This window comes from Acanthochromis polyacanthus, chromosome 10, assembly GCF_021347895.1.
Source record: "Acanthochromis polyacanthus isolate Apoly-LR-REF ecotype Palm Island chromosome 10, KAUST_Apoly_ChrSc, whole genome shotgun sequence".
NCBI classification, from domain to species: Eukaryota; Metazoa; Chordata; class Actinopteri; family Pomacentridae; genus Acanthochromis; species Acanthochromis polyacanthus.
In genome coordinates, this window is record NC_067122.1 from 1,027,469 (window position 1) to 1,048,706 (window position 21,238).

General features: G+C 43.9%; 2 protein-coding genes across 50 annotated transcripts in view; both read right to left on the minus strand.

The window, feature by feature from the left end:
• Positions 1–21,238, minus strand: part of maml1 (mastermind-like transcriptional coactivator 1) — a 36,942-nt gene that overhangs the window by 7,899 nt on the left and 7,805 nt on the right. For all 49 annotated transcript variants that reach the window (XM_051954546.1, XM_051954548.1, XM_051954551.1 and 46 more), the window contains exons 3-5: positions 13,707–15,071; positions 3,462–3,680; positions 1,045–1,174 (exon numbers count right to left, since the gene is read on the minus strand). In XM_051954546.1, the coding sequence (XP_051810506.1) occupies positions 1,045–1,174; positions 3,462–3,680; positions 13,707–15,071 (1,714 nt within the window). The remainder of the gene's footprint in view (positions 1–1,044; positions 1,175–3,461; positions 3,681–13,706; positions 15,072–21,238) is intronic.
• On the minus strand, positions 3,687–13,695 carry LOC127535779 (collagen alpha-5(IV) chain-like). The gene has a single exon (XM_051954508.1). The coding sequence runs from the start codon at positions 11,799–11,801 to the stop codon at positions 4,995–4,997; it is 6,807 nt and encodes a 2,268-aa protein (XP_051810468.1). The 5' UTR covers positions 11,802–13,695; the 3' UTR covers positions 3,687–4,994.

Here is a 21,238-nt window from a genome sequence, read left to right on the forward strand (position 1 = left end):
ATAATACATGCACGATGCAGCGCAGATGTCCGTCTGTGTTCTGCGCTCCAGTCGGACGCTGATTCCTGTTGCATTGCGTGCTCACTTCTGCTTTTGATGACGTATCGTGCTGAGACGATTACTCGACGCTTCGTTAGCTGCAGCCCTACTTTATTGTTCAGTTCAGGATTCATACGGAGCGTAACATTTTACAGAAATAAAACACCTTTCAGGAGTTAATTTTCATTTGGTAATCCATTTAAATCTGTTTTTATTCTATAATGTTGCTTTCATTGTTTTTTAAGGTGTGGTTCCCCTTTTACCTTTCAGCTGATGACATATTAGCTCATCTTTATTTAAAATATCCTGCTCAGTTACAGGTTTATGATTCTATTTTCGGACAGTACCCTAAACTCTGTATCGTCTGCATAAATACAAACATTTAAATCATATCTACGAGTCACGTTCTCCAAGTTTAGATGCAGCTTCTCATTCCTTACGAGGAGCTGCTTCATTTTTCTGAAACTCACTTTCTAATTATCTGTCTGTCTGTCAGCAGCATCACTCTAAAACAGACCAACAGATTTGGATGAAATTTCCAGTGAAGCTCAGAAATGACTCAAGGACCAAGTGATCAGATTTTATCAGTGATGCAGTTTATAGTCTGGATCCATGGATTGGTTAAAGATTTCTGTATCATTACCAGATAGCGGCACTGTGTCACTGTAACCATGACAACCAGTGAACACTACATCAGCTGATTGTGATCCTACTACAAATCCACCTCTGAGGACTTATCAGGACTTATCCATCAGAAATGATCCAAGGAACAGCTGATTAAACTGTGGGGGTGTTTCTGAGTCCCATCAATTCCCGCCTCCTGTTACATGTTTAGGTCATGTGATCCGGTATCCGTACATCACGTACACATGCAGAACACACACCTGTACTCAGGTCATTTGGTTTATGGGTACATCTATATTAAATGGTGCTGTGATTTCTGATCATTAATAACTAATAAACTAATGCTGTGCTGTTTGTGCTGTGTGACATCACTTCCTGTACCTGTAAACTGGTTGACTGGCTGCTGAGGGAACGGGTTCTGATTGGCCGGCGGTCCCGGCTGGTCCTGGTACTGAGGGGGAGGTCGGGTCAGGTGTCTCTGCAGCTGCTGGTCCTGCTGTCGCTGCTTCTCCTGAAAGAGACGCAGATTCTTCATTAGAAACAGAAGCTTTACCACAGTTTAATACCTGAACAGTTAGCTTCGTTACAATGCTAGGAAACAGAATTAACCTTCCTGAGAACAATTCTGAGCATTTTCTACATGAACTGATTTTTTTTAGAAATGTTTGAAAAAAGTGAAAAACGTCGATCAGCGCATCCCAAAAACGACATACCCAGAATGATGTAGATCAGATCTGTTGGCAGCCAGAAGTCAGAAATGTTAGAGTTTATAGTGACAGTTTTTAAGTTATGTGACAAAAATGAGTCCAAACTTAAATATTCTAAACATACCCAAAAAAACCTGCCATGGAGGAACAAAGAAACTTAAATATTCCCATTTAAGACACTCCAATCACAGATTTTTAAAATATTTTTTCTTTAAAAAAAATGCTCAAAACACTTAATTGTCAGAATAATGTTTTCAGATCTGTTGGTCCAGAACTCAGAAATATTACAGTTTATAGTGGCAGATTTAAAGGTATGTGACAAAAATGAGCCCAAAATTACTGACATTTTCTAAACATACTCAAAATTAGTCTAAAATGGATTAAAAATGTGTCATAGACAAGCAAAGAAAGTGAAATATTCACATTTAAGAGGCTGCAATCACAGAATTCTGGGTGTATTTAAGTCAGGCTCTGGCTTTGAAGACATTCTACACTTCTCTGTGGTTCTCTTTTTGTCCTGAAGCTTCCCAAAGTCCAAGACGACAAAAACTTACAGTTTAGAGGAGGAGAGAAACCAGAGAACCCAAGTTTTAATTGACTAACCGATCATCAAAGTAGTGGCTGATTAATTACTTAATTAACCCTCCTGGTTTCCTCATTTACAGACACCAAAAAATATTGTTTCCTTGTCTGAAAAAAAATCCAAAAATCCAGCAAAAACATCGCCCAAATTTATGAAAATTTGCAAAACCTTCAAGAAGAAAATTCCAATAATTCCTTAAAAGTTTTATTTTCTCGGTGAGATGAGTGAGTAAAAGTCTTCCAAAATGTCCTAAAAATATCTAAAGTGATTCCATATTCATCAGTAAAACTTCTGATATTTTCTTTAAGAACATTCAACATAAAAATCAACCAAAATCCAGAGAATTTCACTGATTCTGGTTGATTTTTATGTGAATGTTCTTAAGAAACATTTTTTACATTTCTTTTTTTTTCGCACCAAAAATTGTTCAAAGATTTCTCAAAAAATGTCGAAAATGTGGACATCAGAAGTTTCACTGTGAAAATGTTTTTTCCCCACATTTCCAGACTTTAAAACGGGTTAATTTGAGCCTCAGGATGAAACGAGGGTTAAACAGCAGAAAACATCCCAGGTGTGGTTTTATCTCAATTAGCCAACAGCGCCCCCTACTGTCTGGAATGAGACACTGATATTTTTATTTGAATTCATTTCTCTTTTTCTTTCTATATTTATTTTATTATTCTTAGGCTGACACCAACAGATAAATCCAGATTCCTCCTGTGTTGTGTCGACCATTAGAGCTGATTCTGTGGACTGGAGATACTGTGATCTAAATATTCACAATAAATCATCTTTGAACCCTACAAGTTGTTTCCTTTGCACAGTATTGTCCGTTATATGACAGGGTGACACAGACATATCCATGCTCTCCATGAAAACTTACTTTAGACCTACCATTGTGCACCAGGACATATTCTTACATTTTTACAGTGCTGGAATATTATTATTTGCTTTACATCCACATAACCATTATTTCCCAAGCTATAACTGTATGTATTGACTTGTGTCTCAACTACCACAACAAACTGCTTAAAAAGCAATAAAAATCATTTGTTTTTTTCAGACATATTCCATAACATCATAGGTGTATCCCTCAGACTGCACAGCATCCTGTGGTATTATTCATGAGTATTTCTGATGTGTGCACTTCATTGTGTATTTTACAAACCCATCACAGCAACCAATAACCGCTCAGAGACCTGGTGAATGTGTGAAATGTTAGTGGAACTGTACATATTTTATAAGCAAAAAGAATGATGGATCTGCCTGATGTGGTTTCTGATTACCACCAATCAGACATTAACATGCAGCTGCAGCTACGCTGGGCTCTGCAGGGTCAAAAACTAGTCAGTTCATTAGTCCTGCTGCTGTTTGGGTGATTAAACTTAAATTGCATATAAATAAACATCCATTCAGGCCTCTCAGAGTCCAGGATGAAGTCTTTAAACCAGCAGCCCACAGTCACTGAGCTTCCAGAGAGGAGGTGATGAGCACCAGGTGAGCTGTACCTGTTCAGCCATGAGCTGCTGCCTCTGCATGTACTGCTGCTGCTTCTGCTGCTCCAGGATCTGCTGCTGTTTCAGAGCCGCTGCCACCTGGCTGTTCAGGTACGCCTGGTTCCCCACCATGGCGCTGGCCCCCTGCTGGGCCGACATGCCGTTGTTTCCAGGGGCTGACGTCATGGCGTTGGCGGGGCCGTGAGGAGGAGCCGGGTACGAGTTCTGGTCCTGGGAGCCACAAAGATGACGATGGATTTAATGTTTTAGTGGGAGGATTTGGAGGTGATTTGCAAAGGAACATAATACAGATTCATCTCTGTGGAATCTCCTTAAATATACATGATATTCTGAAACCAACAATTCTTCTTATTACTAACTTGGGCTTCATCATTTTGCAAGGAAGATGGAAAAATGCACAGCTGCAGTCTGGACACATCTGGATCGTTCCAGAAAATATCAGAGTCTCCACCAGAACCTCCTCAGAACATCTGGTTCTTCATCTGCAGTAACTTCATCAGTGATCAGAGTTCTACCTTCAGACTGGGAATATTTCACTTCATGTCCATAGAGGTGGCTCCACATTTATCACTTTTTAAATTTGCCGCTATTTAATACGTACATATAATGAAATATTTTTCCTGAGTGACCTTAAACCTGCCCAAAAATACCTTAAACATGTCTAAAACATTTCAAATTTGTGATTAGTTTATTTTGCATGTTTTCTGTAGAAATTTTGTGCCTCTTTGTGATACATTTACTTCTTTTTGTGGTAATTTTTCAGCTTTTTAATTTATTTTAGTGTCAGTTTTTCCTAGACCTTAGATGCGTATCTCCTCCTACATGTCATGGTTCTGTCTGCTGGACTGATGAAGTTCTGATAAAGGCCATTAAAGGTGATAAATGTGGAGCCTCCTCTATGGACATGAAGTGAAATATTCCCAGTCTGAAGGTAGAACTCTGATCACTGATGAAGGTACTGCAGATGAAGAAGTCGGGGGATTTTGTTCAGATTTGGTTCCTTTTCTCTGGAATGTTCCGTTTGTCAGACATAAACAAGAACAAAGATCGTCTCTCACATTACCAAACAGCAGCATGGTTCTACAGACCTAAAACGTTCTGGGAGTTTCCTGGTTTCCAGGACGTTTCATATTCCACACCTACAGATGCTGATTTTAAAAGAAAACTGTATTAAATCTAACAAAAACATATGAAATTAAAGTAAATTAATCATTCAGTTTGTATTAACGGTATTAAAAGCGCACGAGGAGGACGGTTTATTTAGACTGTTAGCGTCCTCCAGAGGCTGCACAGTTTATTACAGCCATAAAAAGAAAAGTTTGGGATTTATAAGTTGTCTGTGTGACAAAAGTTTGTCCTGACTGTGTAGAGAAAGGTTTTACAGTGGTTCTGGATCTATGCCTCCATCGAGGGACAGAAACTACAGTCTGATAAACTGATGAAAGGTTGTGATAATAAAGTGTGAAGAGCAGCAGGAACATGGAGTCCCGTCTGGCCAGAGGAAAAACACAGCAGCGGCTATATTTAAATCCAGAGACGGAACATGAAAGGCTGCTTTGTCCTCCACCCCCTCAGAGCTAATAGCTGCCTGACCCAGAAGCTCAGTCCCAGGCCGGACGTTAAAACCAGGGCTGGAGAACAACAGGCCTCGCTGCTGCTGGAGGGACGACCAGGACTAATACGACCAATACGACCAGGACTAATACGACCAGTACGACCAGGACTAATACGACCAGGACTAATACGACCAGTACGACCAGGACTAATACTACCAATACGACCAGGACTAATACGACCAGGACGACCAGGACTAATACGACCAATACGACCAGGACTAATACGACCAGTACGACCAGGACTAATACGACCAATACGAACAGGACTAATACGACCAGGACTAATACGACCAGTACGACCAGGACTAATACTACCAATACGACCAGGACTAATACGACCAGTACGACCAGGACTAATACGACCAATACGACCAGGACTAATACGACCAGTACGACCAGGACTAATACTACCAATACGACCAGGACTAATACGACCAGGACGACCAGGACTAATACGACCAATACGACCAGGACTAATACGACCAGTACGACCAGGACTAATACTACCAATACGACCAGGACTAATACGACCAGGACGACCAGGACTAATACGACCAATACGACCAGGACTAATACGACCAGTACGACCAGGACTAATACGACCAATACGACCAGGACTAATACGACCAGGACTAATACGACCAGGACGACCAGGACTAATACGACCAATACGACCAGGACTAATACGACCAGTACGACCAGGACTAATACGACCAGTACGACCAGGACTAATACGACCAGGACTAATACGACCAGTACGACCAGGACTAATACTACCAATACGACCAGGACTAATACGACCAATACGACCAGGACTAATACGACCAATACGACCAGGACTAATACGACCAATACGACCAGGACTAATACGACCAATACGACCAGGACTAATACGACCAATACGACCAGGACTAATACGACCAGGACGACCAGGACTAATACGACCAGCACGACCAGGACTAATACGACCAATACGACCAGGACTAATACGACCAGTACGACCAGGACTAATACTACCAGTACGACCAGGACGAATACAACCAGGACGACCAGGACTAATACTACCAATACGACCAGGACTAATACGACCAGGACTAATACGACCAATACGACCAGGACTAATACGACCAATACGACCAGGACTAATACGACCAATACGACCAGGACTAATACAACCAGGACGACCAGGACTAATACGACCAATACGACCAGGACTAATACAACCAGGACGACCAGGACTAATACGACCAATACGACCAGGACTAATACGACCAGTACGACCAGGACTAATACTACCAATACGACCAGGACTAATACAACCAGGACGACCAGGACTAATACGACCAGGACTAATACGACCAGGACTAATACGACCAGGACTAATACGACCAATACGACCAGGACTAATACGACCAGGACTAATACGACCAATACGACCAGGACTAATACGACCAATACGACCAGGACTAATACGACCAATACGACCAGGACTAATACGACCAATACGACCAGGACTAATACGACCAGGACTAATACGACCAGGACTAATACGACCAATACGACCAGGACTAATACTACCAGTACGACCAGGACTAATACTACCAATACGACCAGGACTAATACGACCAGTACGACCAGGACTAATACTACCAATACGACCAGGACTAATACGACCAGGACGACCAGGACTAATACGACCAATACGACCAGGACTAATACGACCAGGACTAATACGACCAATACGACCAGGACTAATACGACCAATACGACCAGGACTAATACGACCAGGACTAATACGACCAATACGACCAGGACGACCAGGACTAATACGACCAATACGACCAGGACTAATACGACCAGGACTAATACGACCAGGACTAATACGACCAGGACTAATACGACCAGTACGACCAGGACTAATACTACCAATAGGACCAGGACTAATACGACCAGGACGACCAGGACTAATACGACCAATACAACCAGGACTAATACGACCAGGACTAATACGACCAGGACTAATACGACCAATACGACCAGGAATAATACTACCAGTACGACCAGGACTAATACTACCAATACGACCAGGACTAATACGACCAGGACGACCAGGACTAATACGACCAGGACGACCAGGACTAATACGACCAGGACGACCAGGACTAATACGACCAGGACTAATACGACCAATACGACCAGGACTAATACGACCAGGACTAATACGACCAATACGACCAGGACTAATACGACCAGGACGACCAGGACTAATACGACCAGGACGACCAGGACTAATACGACCAATACGACCAGGACTAATACGACCAATACGACCAGGACGACCAGGACTAATACGACCAGGACGACCAGGACTAATACGACCAATACGACCAGGACTAATACGACCAATACGACCAGGACTAATACGACCAATACGACCAGGACTAATACGACCAGGACGACCAGGACTAATACGACCAATACGACCAGGACTAATACGACCAGGACTAATACGACCAATACGACCAGGACGACCAGGACTAATACGACCAATACGACCAGGACTAATACGACCAGGACTAATACGACCAGGACGACCAGGACTAATACGACCAGGACGACCAGGACTAATACGACCAATACGACCAGGACTAATACGACCAATACGACCAGGACGACCAGGACTAATATGACCAGGACGACCAGGACTAATACGACCAGGACGAATACGACCAGGACTAATACGACCATGACTAATACGACCAATACGACCAGGAATAATACTACCAGTACGACCAGGACTAATACTACCAATACGACCAGGACTAATACGACCAGGACGACCAGGACTAATACGACCAGGACGACCAGGACTAATACGACCAGGACGACCAGGACTAATACGACCAGGACGACCAGGACTAATACGACCAGGACTAATACGACCAATACGACCAGGACTAATACGACCAGGACTAATACGACCAGGACTAATACGACCAATACGACCAGGACTAATACGACCAGGACGACCAGGACTAATACGACCAGGACGACCAGGACTAATACGACCAATACGACCAGGACTAATACGACCAATACGACCAGGACGACCAGGACTAATACGACCAGGACGACCAGGACTAATACGACCAATACGACCAGGACTAATACGACCAATACGACCAGGACTAATACGACCAATACGACCAGGACTAATACGACCAGGACGACCAGGACTAATACGACCAATACGACCAGGACTAATACGACCAGGACTAATACGACCAATACGACCAGGACGACCAGGACTAATACGACCAATACGACCAGGACTAATACGACCAGGACTAATACGACCAGGACGACCAGGACTAATACGACCAGGACGACCAGGACTAATACGACCAATACGACCAGGACTAATACGACCAATACGACCAGGACGACCAGGACTAATATGACCAATACGACCAGGACTAATACGACCAGGACGACCAGGACTAATACGACCAGGACGACCAGGACTAATACGACCAATACGACCAGGACTAATACGACCAGGACTAATACGACCAGGACTAATACGACCAATACGACCAGGACTAATACTACCAGTACGACCAGGACTAATACTACCAATACGACCAGGACTAATACGACCAGGACGACCAGGACTAATACGACCAGGACGACCAGGACTAATACGACCAGGACGACCAGGACTAATACGACCAGGACTAATACGACCAATACGACCAGGACTAATACGACCAGGACTAATACGACCAATACGACCAGGATTAATACGACCAGGACGACCAGGACTAATACGACCAGGACGACCAGGACTAATACGACCAATACGACCAGGACTAATACGACCAATACGACCAGGACGACCAGGACTAATACGACCAGGACGACCAGGACTAATACGACCAATACGACCAGGACTAATACGACCAATACGACCAGGACTAATACGACCAATACGACCAGGACTAATACGACCAGGACGACCAGGACTAATACGACCAATACGACCAGGACTAATACGACCAGGACTAATACGACCAATACGACCAGGACGACCAGGACTAATACGACCAATACGACCAGGACTAATACGACCAGGACTAATACGACCAGGACGACCAGGACTAATACGACCAGGACGACCAGGACTAATACGACCAATACGACCAGGACTAATACGACCAATACGACCAGGACTAATACGACCAGGACTAATACGACCAATACGACCAGGACTAATACGACCAGGACTAATACGACCAATACGACCAGGACGACCAGGACTAATACGACCAATACGACCAGGACTAATACGACCAGGACTAATACGACCAGGACGACCAGGACTAATACGACCAGGACGACCAGGACTAATACGACCAATACGACCAGGACGACCAGGACTAATACGACCAGTACGACCAGGACTAATACGACCAGTACGACCAGGACTAATACGACCAATACGACCAGGACTAATACGACCAATACGACCAAGACTAATACGACCAGTACGACCAGGACTAATACGACCAGTACGACCAGGACTAATACGACCAATACGACCAGGACTAATACGACCAGGACGACCAGGACTAATACGACCAGGACGACCAGGACTAATACGACCAATACGACCAGGACTAATACGACCAATACGACCAGGACGACCAGGACTAATACGACCAATACGACCAGGACGACCAGGACTAATACGACCAATACGACCAGGACGACCAGGACTAATACGACCAATACGACCAGGACGACCAGGACTAATACGACCAATACGACCAGGACTAATACGACCAATACGACCAGGACTAATACGACCAATACGACCAGGACGACCAGGACTAATACGACCAGGACGACCAGGACTAATACGACCAATACGACCAGGACTAATACGACCAGGACTAATACGACCAGGACTAATACGACCAGTACGACCAGGACTAATACTACCAATACGACCAGGACTAATACGACCAGGACGACCAGGACTAATACGACCAGGACGACCAGGACTAATACGACCAATACGACCAGGACTAATACGACCAGGACTAATACGACCAATACGACCAGGACGACCAGGACTAATACGACCAATACGACCAGGACTAATACGACCAGGACTAATACGACCAGGACTAATACGACCAGTACGACCAGGACTAATACTACCAATACGACCAGGACTAATACGACCAGGACGACCAGGACTAATACGACCAGGACGACCAGGACTAATACGACCAATACGACCAGGACTAATACGACCAGGACTAATACGACCAGGACTAATACGACCAATACGACCAGGACTAATACTACCAGTACGACCAGGACTAATACTACCAATACGACCAGGACTAATACGACCAGGACGACCAGGACTAATACGACCAGGACTAATACGACCAATACGACCAGGACTAATACGACCAGGACTAATACGACCAATACGACCAGGACTAATACGACCAATACGACCAGGACTAATACGACCAATACGACCAGGACGACCAGGACTAATACGACCAGGACGACCAGGACTAATACGACCAATACGACCAGGACTAATACGACCAATACGACCAGGACTAATACGACCAATACGACCAATACGACCAGGACTAATACGACCAGGACGACCAGGACTAATACGACCAATACGACCAGGACTAATACGACCAGGACTAATACGACCAATACGACCAGGACGACCAGGACTAATACGACCAATACGACCAGGACTAATACGACCAGGACGACCAGGACTAATACGACCAGGACGACCAGGACTAATACGACCAGGACGACCAGGACTAATACGACCAATACGACCAGGACTAATACGACCAATACGACCAGGACGACCAGGACTAATACGACCAATACGACCAGGACTAATACGACCAGGACGACCAGGACTAATACGACCAGGACGACCAGGACTAATACGACCAATACGACCAGGACGACCAGGACTAATACGACCAGTACGACCAGGACTAATACGACCAGTACGACCAGGACTAATACGACCAATACGACCAGGACTAATACGACCAATACGACCAGTACGACCAGGACTAATACGACCAGTACGACCAGGACTAATACGACCAATACGACCAGGACTAATACGACCAATACGACCAGGACTAATACGACCAGGACGACCAGGACTAATACGACCAGGACGACCAGGACTAATACGACCAGGACTAATACGACCAATACGACCAGGACGACCAGGACTAATACGACCAATACGACCAGGACGACCAGGACTAATACGACCAATACGACCAGGACTAATACGACCAATACGACCAGGACTAATACGACCAGGACGACCAGGACTAATACGACCAGGACGACCAGGACTAATACGACCAGGACGACCAGGACTAATACGACCAGGACGACCAGGACTAATACGACCAGGACGACCAGGACTAATACGACCAGGACGACCAGGACTAATACGACCAGGACTAATACGACCAGGACGACCAGGACTAATACGACCAGGACGACCAGGACTAATACGACCAGGACTAATACAACCAGGACTAATACAACCAGGACGACCAGAACAACCAGCATGACCACGACGACCAGCACTACTATGACCAATATGACCGGCACGACCGGGACGACACATATGACCGGGACGCCCAGAACGACTGGGACGATCAATACAACCAGGACGACCAAGACGACCAATACAACCAGCAAGACCGGGACGACCGGAATGACCGGGATAACCAATACGACTGGGAAGACCAGCACGACCAATACAACCAGGATGACCAGCACAACCGGGACGACCAATACGACCGGGACGACCAGTACGACCAATATGACTGGGATGACCGGGACGACCAATATGACCGGGACGACCGGGACGACCAATATGACCGGGACGACCGGGACGACCAATATGACTGGGATGACCAATATGACTGGCACGACCAATACGACCGGGACGACCAATATGACTGGCACGACCAATATGACCGGGACGACCAATATGACCGGCACGACCAATATGACCGGGACGACCAATATGACCGGCACGACCAGTACGACCGGGACGACCAGTACGACCGGGACGACCAATATGACTGGGATGACTTGGACGACCAATACGACCGGGACGACCAATACGACCGGGACGACCAATACGACCAGGACGACCGGGACGACCAATATGACCGGGACGACCAATATGACCGGGACGACCGGAACGACAGGGATGACCAGCACAACCGGGACAACCAATATGACCAGGACGACCAGGACAACCAATACGACTCAGTTATTAGAGTCACTCCAGGGTAAGAAATCAATCAGACCTCTCTGATGATGAGGTTCTACCCTGAAAAAGTCCCTGGAACTGGTTGCATGCATAAGACACAGCTGCCCAGTGCTTCAGCATCTGATCTGATCTCAACGTTATCCAGGAATCTTTCCACCTTAAATCAGCCACATCTGAACCATCTGTCTCAGAATCTACAAAAACTATAGAATGTGTGTTGAAGCCATGCAAAGTTTTAGCTTCATCAGGTCTGTAGAACCATTGTGTTGGTTTGTAATGTGAGAGAGGATCATTTCTTCTTGTTCATGTCTGACAAGAGACAAGGAACCAAATCTGAACAAACGTCCTCCCTGAACCTCCTCAGAACATCTGGTTCTACATCTCCAGTAGCTTTATTAATTATCAGAATTCTACCTTCACACTGGGAATATTTCCAGAGTTCCAGGTCCTTGAAGTCCATAGAGGTGGGTCCAGATAGAACCATGACAATTAGGAGGAAAAACACATCTGAGTTCTGGTAAAAACTGTAACTATAACAACTAAAAAAAGCTGGAAAATTCCCACAAAAAGAGACCAAATCAGTACAAAAAGACCCCAAATCACCACAGAAACAAGTAAACATGTCACAGAAACACAAAATGTCCACTAAAAGATATAGAGTAACCAAAAAAGGTCAAAACTACCACAAACGGACACAAAATCAGCACAAAAAGAGACCAAAAGCTCCACAAACAGGGTCCAAATTACGACAAAATAACCCCAAATCACCACAAAACAGGTGAAAATACCTCAGAAAGATTCAAGACCTCTACTAAAAGAATCATAATTACCACAAAGAACCATCTGGTTCTTCATCTCCATTAACTTCATCAACGATCAGTGTTTTACCTTTAGACTGGGAATATTTCCCTTCAGGTCCATAGAGGAGGGTCCAGATTTATCACCTTTTAATGGCCTTTTTCAGAACTTCATCAGTCCAGCAGACAGAACCATGACATTTAGGAGGAGAAACACATCTGAGTTCTGGTAAAAACTGACACTAGATCAGTTTAAATCCATCCGGGTATCTCAGTCTGAAGAATAAAACTAGATTTGTTAATTTTTCCTTCACCAACTCTAATCATCAGTATTATGGGACATATCAGAGTTTCATGTCACAAAGACACATAAAACGATCAAAACATCAAACTGAACGACAAAAGAGACACTAACAGGCTGAGGAGAGTTGCAGGTTTCAGAGCTTCCTACCTGTGAGTGAGGGATGTGCTGTCTGAAGTTCATGCTGTTCTTCTGCTTGATCTGCTGCTGCTGCTGCTGTCGGAGCAGCGTCAGCAGGGCTGCCTTGTTCTGGTTCTGGGCGCCTGGGGGCCGCGGGGGGCCGGGCCCTGCCTCAAAGTGTGACAGAGGTTTGGTGTTGTTGTAGTTCAGCATGGCGGCCGGAGCCTGAGCTCCAGCGGCCGACGGGTGGCTGAGGGGCCCCGACGTCAGGTGACCCAGCATGTTGGGGTGTCCGGAGGGCCCCTGCATGTAGCTGCCGGCCCCCGCCTTGGGAGAGCCCTTGTTGGGCTGACCGGGCATCAGCAGCTGCTTCTGGGGGTTGAAGTCCTGCGGGTACAGCGAGGGGCTGCTGGGCTTGTCCATACCAAAGGCGCCCCCTGCTGGGCTCGGAGAGGTGTTGGCCATCTGGGGCCACGGCGAGGGGTGGGCATGGGGCCCCTGGCTGTGGAACTTGGCCCCTGGCTGCGGCTGCTTGTGGATCTGGCCGTGGAGGTGCTGGGCTCGCTGCTGCTGGGCGGCCAGCTGCTGGAGCTGCTGGGCAGGGGACAGGTCTTTGGGCCCCGGGGGCCCCGGGGGCCCCGGAGGGAGGAGGTGGTTGGGAGGAGGCTGCAGCTGCCTGGGGGGAGGAGCCGGCTGGGAGGGGGGCAGAGCCGGAGAGGAGGCAGAGGAGGAGGCAACAGGGGAGCTGGTGGGGTGAGGAGGACCAGAGGAGGTGGACCGTACATGAGGGGAGGCGGTCCGAGAGTCCTGTTCAAAGACGGCCGAGGCCGGGGAGAACTCGGCCTTCACGCTGGCCAGATCTGGAGGCAGGAGCCCCGAAGACTGGCCTCCTCCTGCTGCTCCTCCTCCTGATGTTCCTCCCACCGATGCTCCTCCACCAGGAGTGGGCGCCAGCTCCAGCGGGTCTTTGCGGTCCTCGAAGCCATCGTTGAGAATGTCCTGGATGTCCTCGTAGGCCACGGAGCAGTTGAGCTCCTCCATCAGCTCCGTCCACTCCTGCTCGTTGAGGTTCAGGTCGGGGAACAGGCTGTTGTTGCCGCCTGATGGAGGCATGATGGGCAGGATGTCGTCTGGCTCCTGCTTCATCTCCTTCCGATGGAAGTCCGACCCCGGCTCCCCGCTGCCGTCCGCCGCCTCGGCCCCCGGTCCGTGGGTCCCGTTGGAGCTGAGCGAGTCGCTGATGCCCACCTTGGAGTCCAGCGGGGAGCCGTTGGCGGGGCCATTGTCCAGGCAGGCCTTCTTGGTGGGGGGGAAGCCGTCGCTGTAACCGTTGACCTGATCTCTGCCCAGCGGAGAACCAGCGCTCTCCAGCTTCCTCTTCACCGTCTCCTGGAGCTGCAGACAAACAACCAGAGAATGAAGGACAGACAGGTTATTGATCCTTCAGACCAACAATATCCAAGTTATTGATTCTTCAGACCAACAATATCCAAGTTATTGATCCTTCAGACCAACAATATCCAAGTTATTGATCCTTCAGACCAACAATATCCAAGTTATTGATCCTTCAGACCAACAATATCCAAGTTATTGATACTTTTTTAGATTAATATCCAGGTTATTAATACTTTTTTAGATTAATATCCAGGTTATTAATACTTTTTTAGATTAATATCCAGGTTATTAATACTTTTTTAGATTAATATCCAGTCCAGGCTCATAACAACTTTTCAGGGCCTCTTATTTTTTTCTAACCTAAAGTCTTCTATAGTTTAAAAAGCAGACCTGCACCAGCTTTAGTTCACATCTTAACTTGGAGATGTGATCATGAATGGACTAGGAGCTGTGTAACAGAGCCAGCTGTTGGTGCAGCATTGCAGCTACAGGGGGTGCTGCAGCACACATGCAGCTCAGACAGCTGCTGTTAATAGAACGGGCTGCAGGCAGGCTTGCATAACGCCGACTACAAAGAGCTTCCTCAGAGCAGTCAGCAGATCCATGTGTCCACTCTGAGGCAGCTTCCTGTAGAACATCAGCTGATCCTCACACGGCTCAGCACCAGGAAGCTGTCCACACCTGCAGCAGCCAGGTGAACCCAGCACAGGTGGCTGATGATTTATCAGGTGTGATCGGTCCAGTCTGTCAGTCTTTTTCTGTTAGTGTCCAGGTTACTCACACTTTTTAGAATCCGGGTTCTCAACATATTCTTACATTATTATCAAGGTTTTTTTTTTTACACTTCTTAAAATGTTAATCATTATCATTAATATCCAGGTTATTGAGGCTTTGTGATAATTTCTTACATTAATATCTAGTTTTATTGACACTTTTTTCCATGTAAATATCCATGTTATTCATACTTTGCTCTATTCACACCCTGCTTTCAGACAGTTTACCAGATGAACATCCAGGTTACTGACTTTACATTCATGTAATAAACTCAGAAAGAAAACAAAGGGAGACAATCAAAGCTTGGCCTCATTGGGCAGAGGGAGAAAGGCGACATCTTGTCCAAAAAATGCTGAGAATTTCCTGATGAGCCCGAGTCCAGCATCCAAACATTTGGACGGCAGCTCTGAAGTCCTGCACCGGTTCTGCTGCAGATGCACTTTATTTAATCCTGTCCTCCTCACATTCACAGCCAGGGCTCTCAGGGTTCAGTTTGGTGTCACTTTACTGTGTTTTTCCTGACGTGGTTTCATCCTCCTGTCTAGTAAAACCTCTGCTCCCGTCAGCACAGATAAAAACACCTGCGTAGGAGTGCAGATGTTTGCTGGCTTCAGATTCTCAGAGTCAGAGGGGAAAAAAAATATTCAAATGAGTTTTAGTTTCTGTTACTCCCTCGCCTTCCCTCATGTGAGCGTTTTGGTTTCTGAAATCAAACTTTCATCAGTAGTTTCTGAACCAAAACACAGCATGAGCAACCAAAACACTTCCTCGTTAGTCAGTTAATCCTCAAGCCTCAGCTCTTCATTGATTCATTATTCAAACCGTTTCTAACACAAATGACTGGTTCTAGCTTCTAAAATGTGAGAGTGAGGGGAACTAAAAGGACAGGTTTGAGATATTAACGTTCCAAAGTGTCAATAATCTGGATATCAACGCACTTAAGTGTCAATACACTGAATATTAATGCACAAATGTGTCAATAATCTGGATATTTAGGCATCAAAGAGTTAATAATCTCGATAATGATTCAAAATGTCAATAATCTGGATAATAACATATTTAAATGTCTTAAACTGCATATTAATGAACAAAAGCATTCATAATCTAGATATTAATGTAAAAAAGTACCATAAAACAGGATATTAAAGTAAAAAAAGTACCATAAAACAGGATATTAATGTAAAAAAAGTACCATAAAACAGGATATTAATGTAAAAAAAAGTACCATAAAACAGGATATTAATGTAAAAAAGTACCATAAAACAGGATATTAATGTAAAAAAGGACCATAGAAGTGGATATTAATATAAAAAAGAAGTCACTTTGTCCTTCTGATAAGGGCAGAAGACACAACAAAAACATCCTTCTCCAGTGTAAAGGCCAAAAAAAAAAGATTATTTCTCTGAGCCAAAAGAACCAGAACCATCATGACATTTTGCACTTACTACAGGTTTTTCCTTATGTCTGAATTCTTGCTTGTGTTGTACGTCGCTTTGGACCAAAACGTCTGCTAAATGAAATTGTAGAATTTTTTAGAATCTTCAGTGAATCTTCCCGGAGCAGATGTTTGATCCGTTACTCCAGAAAACTGGGATTCTGAGATTCAGGGAAACCAAACACAACCTGACGGAGGGAAAACTTGCGACTCATTCAACTCCTTCTACCTGAAATACAGGTCTGCTCATCACCATGGTTACAGAACTGCTTGGAGGAAGGGGCGGGGCTTCCTGCACAGTGGGATTATGGGTACTTGAGTCTGCAGACAGCTGCTGTGGACAGTTTGACCTGTGAGTTTATCTCTCAGTGCTCCTTAACACAGAAGCAGCAGTTTAAACACCTCTGTTGATAGTTTCCATGGCGACGCCTCTGTTATGGCTAACCAGTGTACATATTTACCGTGACGCCCGGCCGGCAGATAAACGACCATTCTGGTGATTCATCCTGGAATTTCTGGCTCTCGCTCTGCCACAAAAATGCAAAATATCTGGTGTGTTTACGTCGTCTGACTGCTGCCCCCGCGCATGTTTTCAGCTCTGAAATTCTAACTTTGCAGCTCTGGAATTTTAAAAATGTTTACTCCGTCGTTCCGGCTCATCAGCAGGAACAGACGTCGCTCTGTTTGTGAATAAAATAAAGAAATAAAGGCTTTTCTGTCCAAGATAAAGAACAATTAGACTCTCTGAAGGGCTCAGGTGTTTCTTTAGCTAAGATTCAATAATTACAGGCGTCTGTTAGTTTCTGGTAAATCTGACTGTTATTGTTCATTAGCTTAAAATCACAGATTATCTCTACTATTTATGTTTTAAAGGAATAAATCAGGATAAATCAGAGGTTTTTTTCTAACTGCTGCTTCTGTGTGCTGATTGTGAATTGTTTATTAAAGTTAATATACAGATTTTTCAGTCTTTTTAACGTTAATATCACAACATTAAAATGAAAAATAAATAAATAACATTCAAATCCAGGTTACTGATGTTTTTACGCTAATATCCAGGTTACTGATGTTTTTATGCTAATATCCAAGTTATTGATGTTTTTACGCTAATATCCAGGTTACTGATGTTTTTATGCTAATATCCAAGTTATTGATGTTTATACACTAATATCCAGGTTACTGATGTTTTTACGCTAATATCCAGGTTACTGATGTTTTTATGCTAATATCCAAGTTATTGATGTTTATACACTAATATCCAGGTTACTGATGTTTTTACGCTAATATCCAGGTTACTGATGTTTTTACGCTAATATCCAGGTTACTGATGTTTTTACACTAATATCCAGGTTACTGATGTTTTTACGCTAATATCCAGGTTACTGATGTTTTTACACTAATATCCAGGTTACTGATGTTTTTACGCTAATATCCAGGTTACTGATGTTTATACACTAATATCCAGGCTACTGATGTTTTTACACTAATATCCAGGTTACTGATGTTTTTACGCTAATATCCAGGTTACTGATGTTTATACACTAATATCCAGGTTACTGATGTTTATACACTAATATCCAGGTTACTGATGTTTTTATGCTAATATCCAGGTTACTGATGTTTTTACGCTAATATCCAGGTTACTGATGTTTTTACGCTAATATCCAGGTTACTGATGTTTTTACACTAATATCCAGGTTACTGATGTTTTTACGCTAATATCCAGGTTACTGATGTTTTTACGCTAATATCCAGGTTACTGATGTTTTTACACTAATATCCAGGTTACTGATGTTTTTACGCTAATATCCAGGTTACTGATGTTTTTACGCTAATATCCAGGTTACTGATGTTTTTACGCTAATATCCAGGTTACTGATGTTTTTACGCTAATATCCAGGTTACTGATGTTTTTACGCTAATATCCAGGTTACTGATGTTTTTACGCTAATATCCAGGTTACTGATGTTTTTACACTAATATCCAGGTTACTGATGTTTTTACGCTAATATCCAGGTTACTGATGTTTATACACTAATATCCAGGCTACTGATGTTTTTACGCTAATATCCAGGTTACTGATGTTTATACACTAATATCCAGGTTACTGATGTTTTTACGCTAATATCCAGGTTACTGATGTTTTTACGCTAATATCCAGGTTACTGATGTTTTTACACTAATATCCAGGTTACTGATGTTTTTACGCTAATATCCAGGTTACTGATGTTTTTACACTAATATCCAGGTTACTGATGTTTTTACACTAATATCCAGGTTACTGATGTTTATACACTAATATCCAGGTTACTGATGTTTTTACGCTAATATCCAGGTTACTGATGTTTATACACTAATATCCAGGTTACTGATGTTTTTACGCTAATATCCAGGTTACTGATGTTTTTACGCTAATATCCAGGTTACTGATGTTTTTACACTAATATCCAGGTTACTGATGTTTTTACGCTAATATCCAGGTTACTGATGTTTTTACACTAATATCCAGGTTACTGATGTTTTTACGCTAATATCCAGGTTACTGATGTTTTTACGCTAATATCCAGGTTACTGATGTTTATACACTAATATCCAGGTTACTGATGTTTTTATGCTAATATCCAGGTTACTGATGTTTTTACACTAATATCCAGGTTACTGATGTTTTTACGCTAATATCCAGGTTACTGATGTTTATACACTAATATCCAGGTTACTGATGTTTTTACACTAATATCCAGGTTACTGATGTTTTTACGCTAATATCCAGGTTACTGATGTTTATACACTAATATCCAGGTTACTGATGTTTTTATGCTAATATCCAGGTTACTGATGTTTTTATGCTAATATCCAGGTTACTGATGTTTTTACACTAATATCCAGGTTACTGATGTTTTTACGCTAATATCCAGGCGACTGATGTTTTTACACTAATATCCAGGTTACTGATGTTTTTACACTAATATCCAGGTTACTGATGTTTTTACGCTAATATCCAGGTTACTGATGTTTATACACTAATATCCAGGTTACTGATGTTTTTATGCTAATATCCAAGTTATTGATGTTTTTACGCTAATATCCAGGTTACTGATGTTTTTACGCTAATATCCAGGTTACTGATGTTTTTACGCTAATATCCAGGTTACTGATGTTTATACACTAATATCCAGGTTACTGATGTTTTTACACTAATATCCAGGTTACTGATGTTTTTACACTAATATCCAGGTTACTGATGTTTTTACACTAATATCCAGGTTACTGATGTTTTTACACTAATATCCAGGTTATTGGTTGTGAATCGTTTTTGTTCTGTGTATTGTCTGCAGCAAATTAAAAACAACTAAAATGGAACTCAAGTTTAATACGTAGTTTCTCTGTATTTGGAGGAAAAAATTGTTGCAAAAAATATGCACTGACAGAACTATTAGACCAGGGGTGCCCAACATGTGGTCCGTACGCCAAAAGTGGTCCTCCAGAGGGTCCAATCCGGTCCTCAAAGGGGAAAAATTCAAATTTAATTTTGTGGGATTTATTTTCCGTATTTTGCCTCTATGGTATTGGAGCATGTCCAAAATAAATCAATAAATAAAACAATAATATATTTACTGGAGAATCGGCACCTTCTCTAAGTGACATCACTAATGACATCAGGGGAGCAGTCAATCATTTGGGAGTGGCCATGATGTGGCCCCGCCTCTTCCTCCTGCTGCTACCACAGAGCGGAGTGAGAACGAGGCGTTTCTTCACAGCGAGACGATTCAGGACCAACAAAGTGAGCGGTGAGTCAGCGGTGAGGCCGCGGAGGGGGTTTCTGTTCGCACTGAGTCACCTCTGAGTCACCGTTAGTCAGCCCTGAGAACACTAGAACCACGCTGATGTTCTACTACAGTCACCGTTAGTCAGCCCTGAGAACACTAGAACCACGCTGATGTTCTACTACAGTCACCGT

Bases quoted from the DNA above. Each gene is read 5' to 3' on its own strand.
- LOC127535779 (XM_051954508.1), bottom strand. From the start codon at position 11,801: ATGTGTCGTCCCGGTCGTGCCGGTCATATTGGTCATAGTAGTGCTGGT.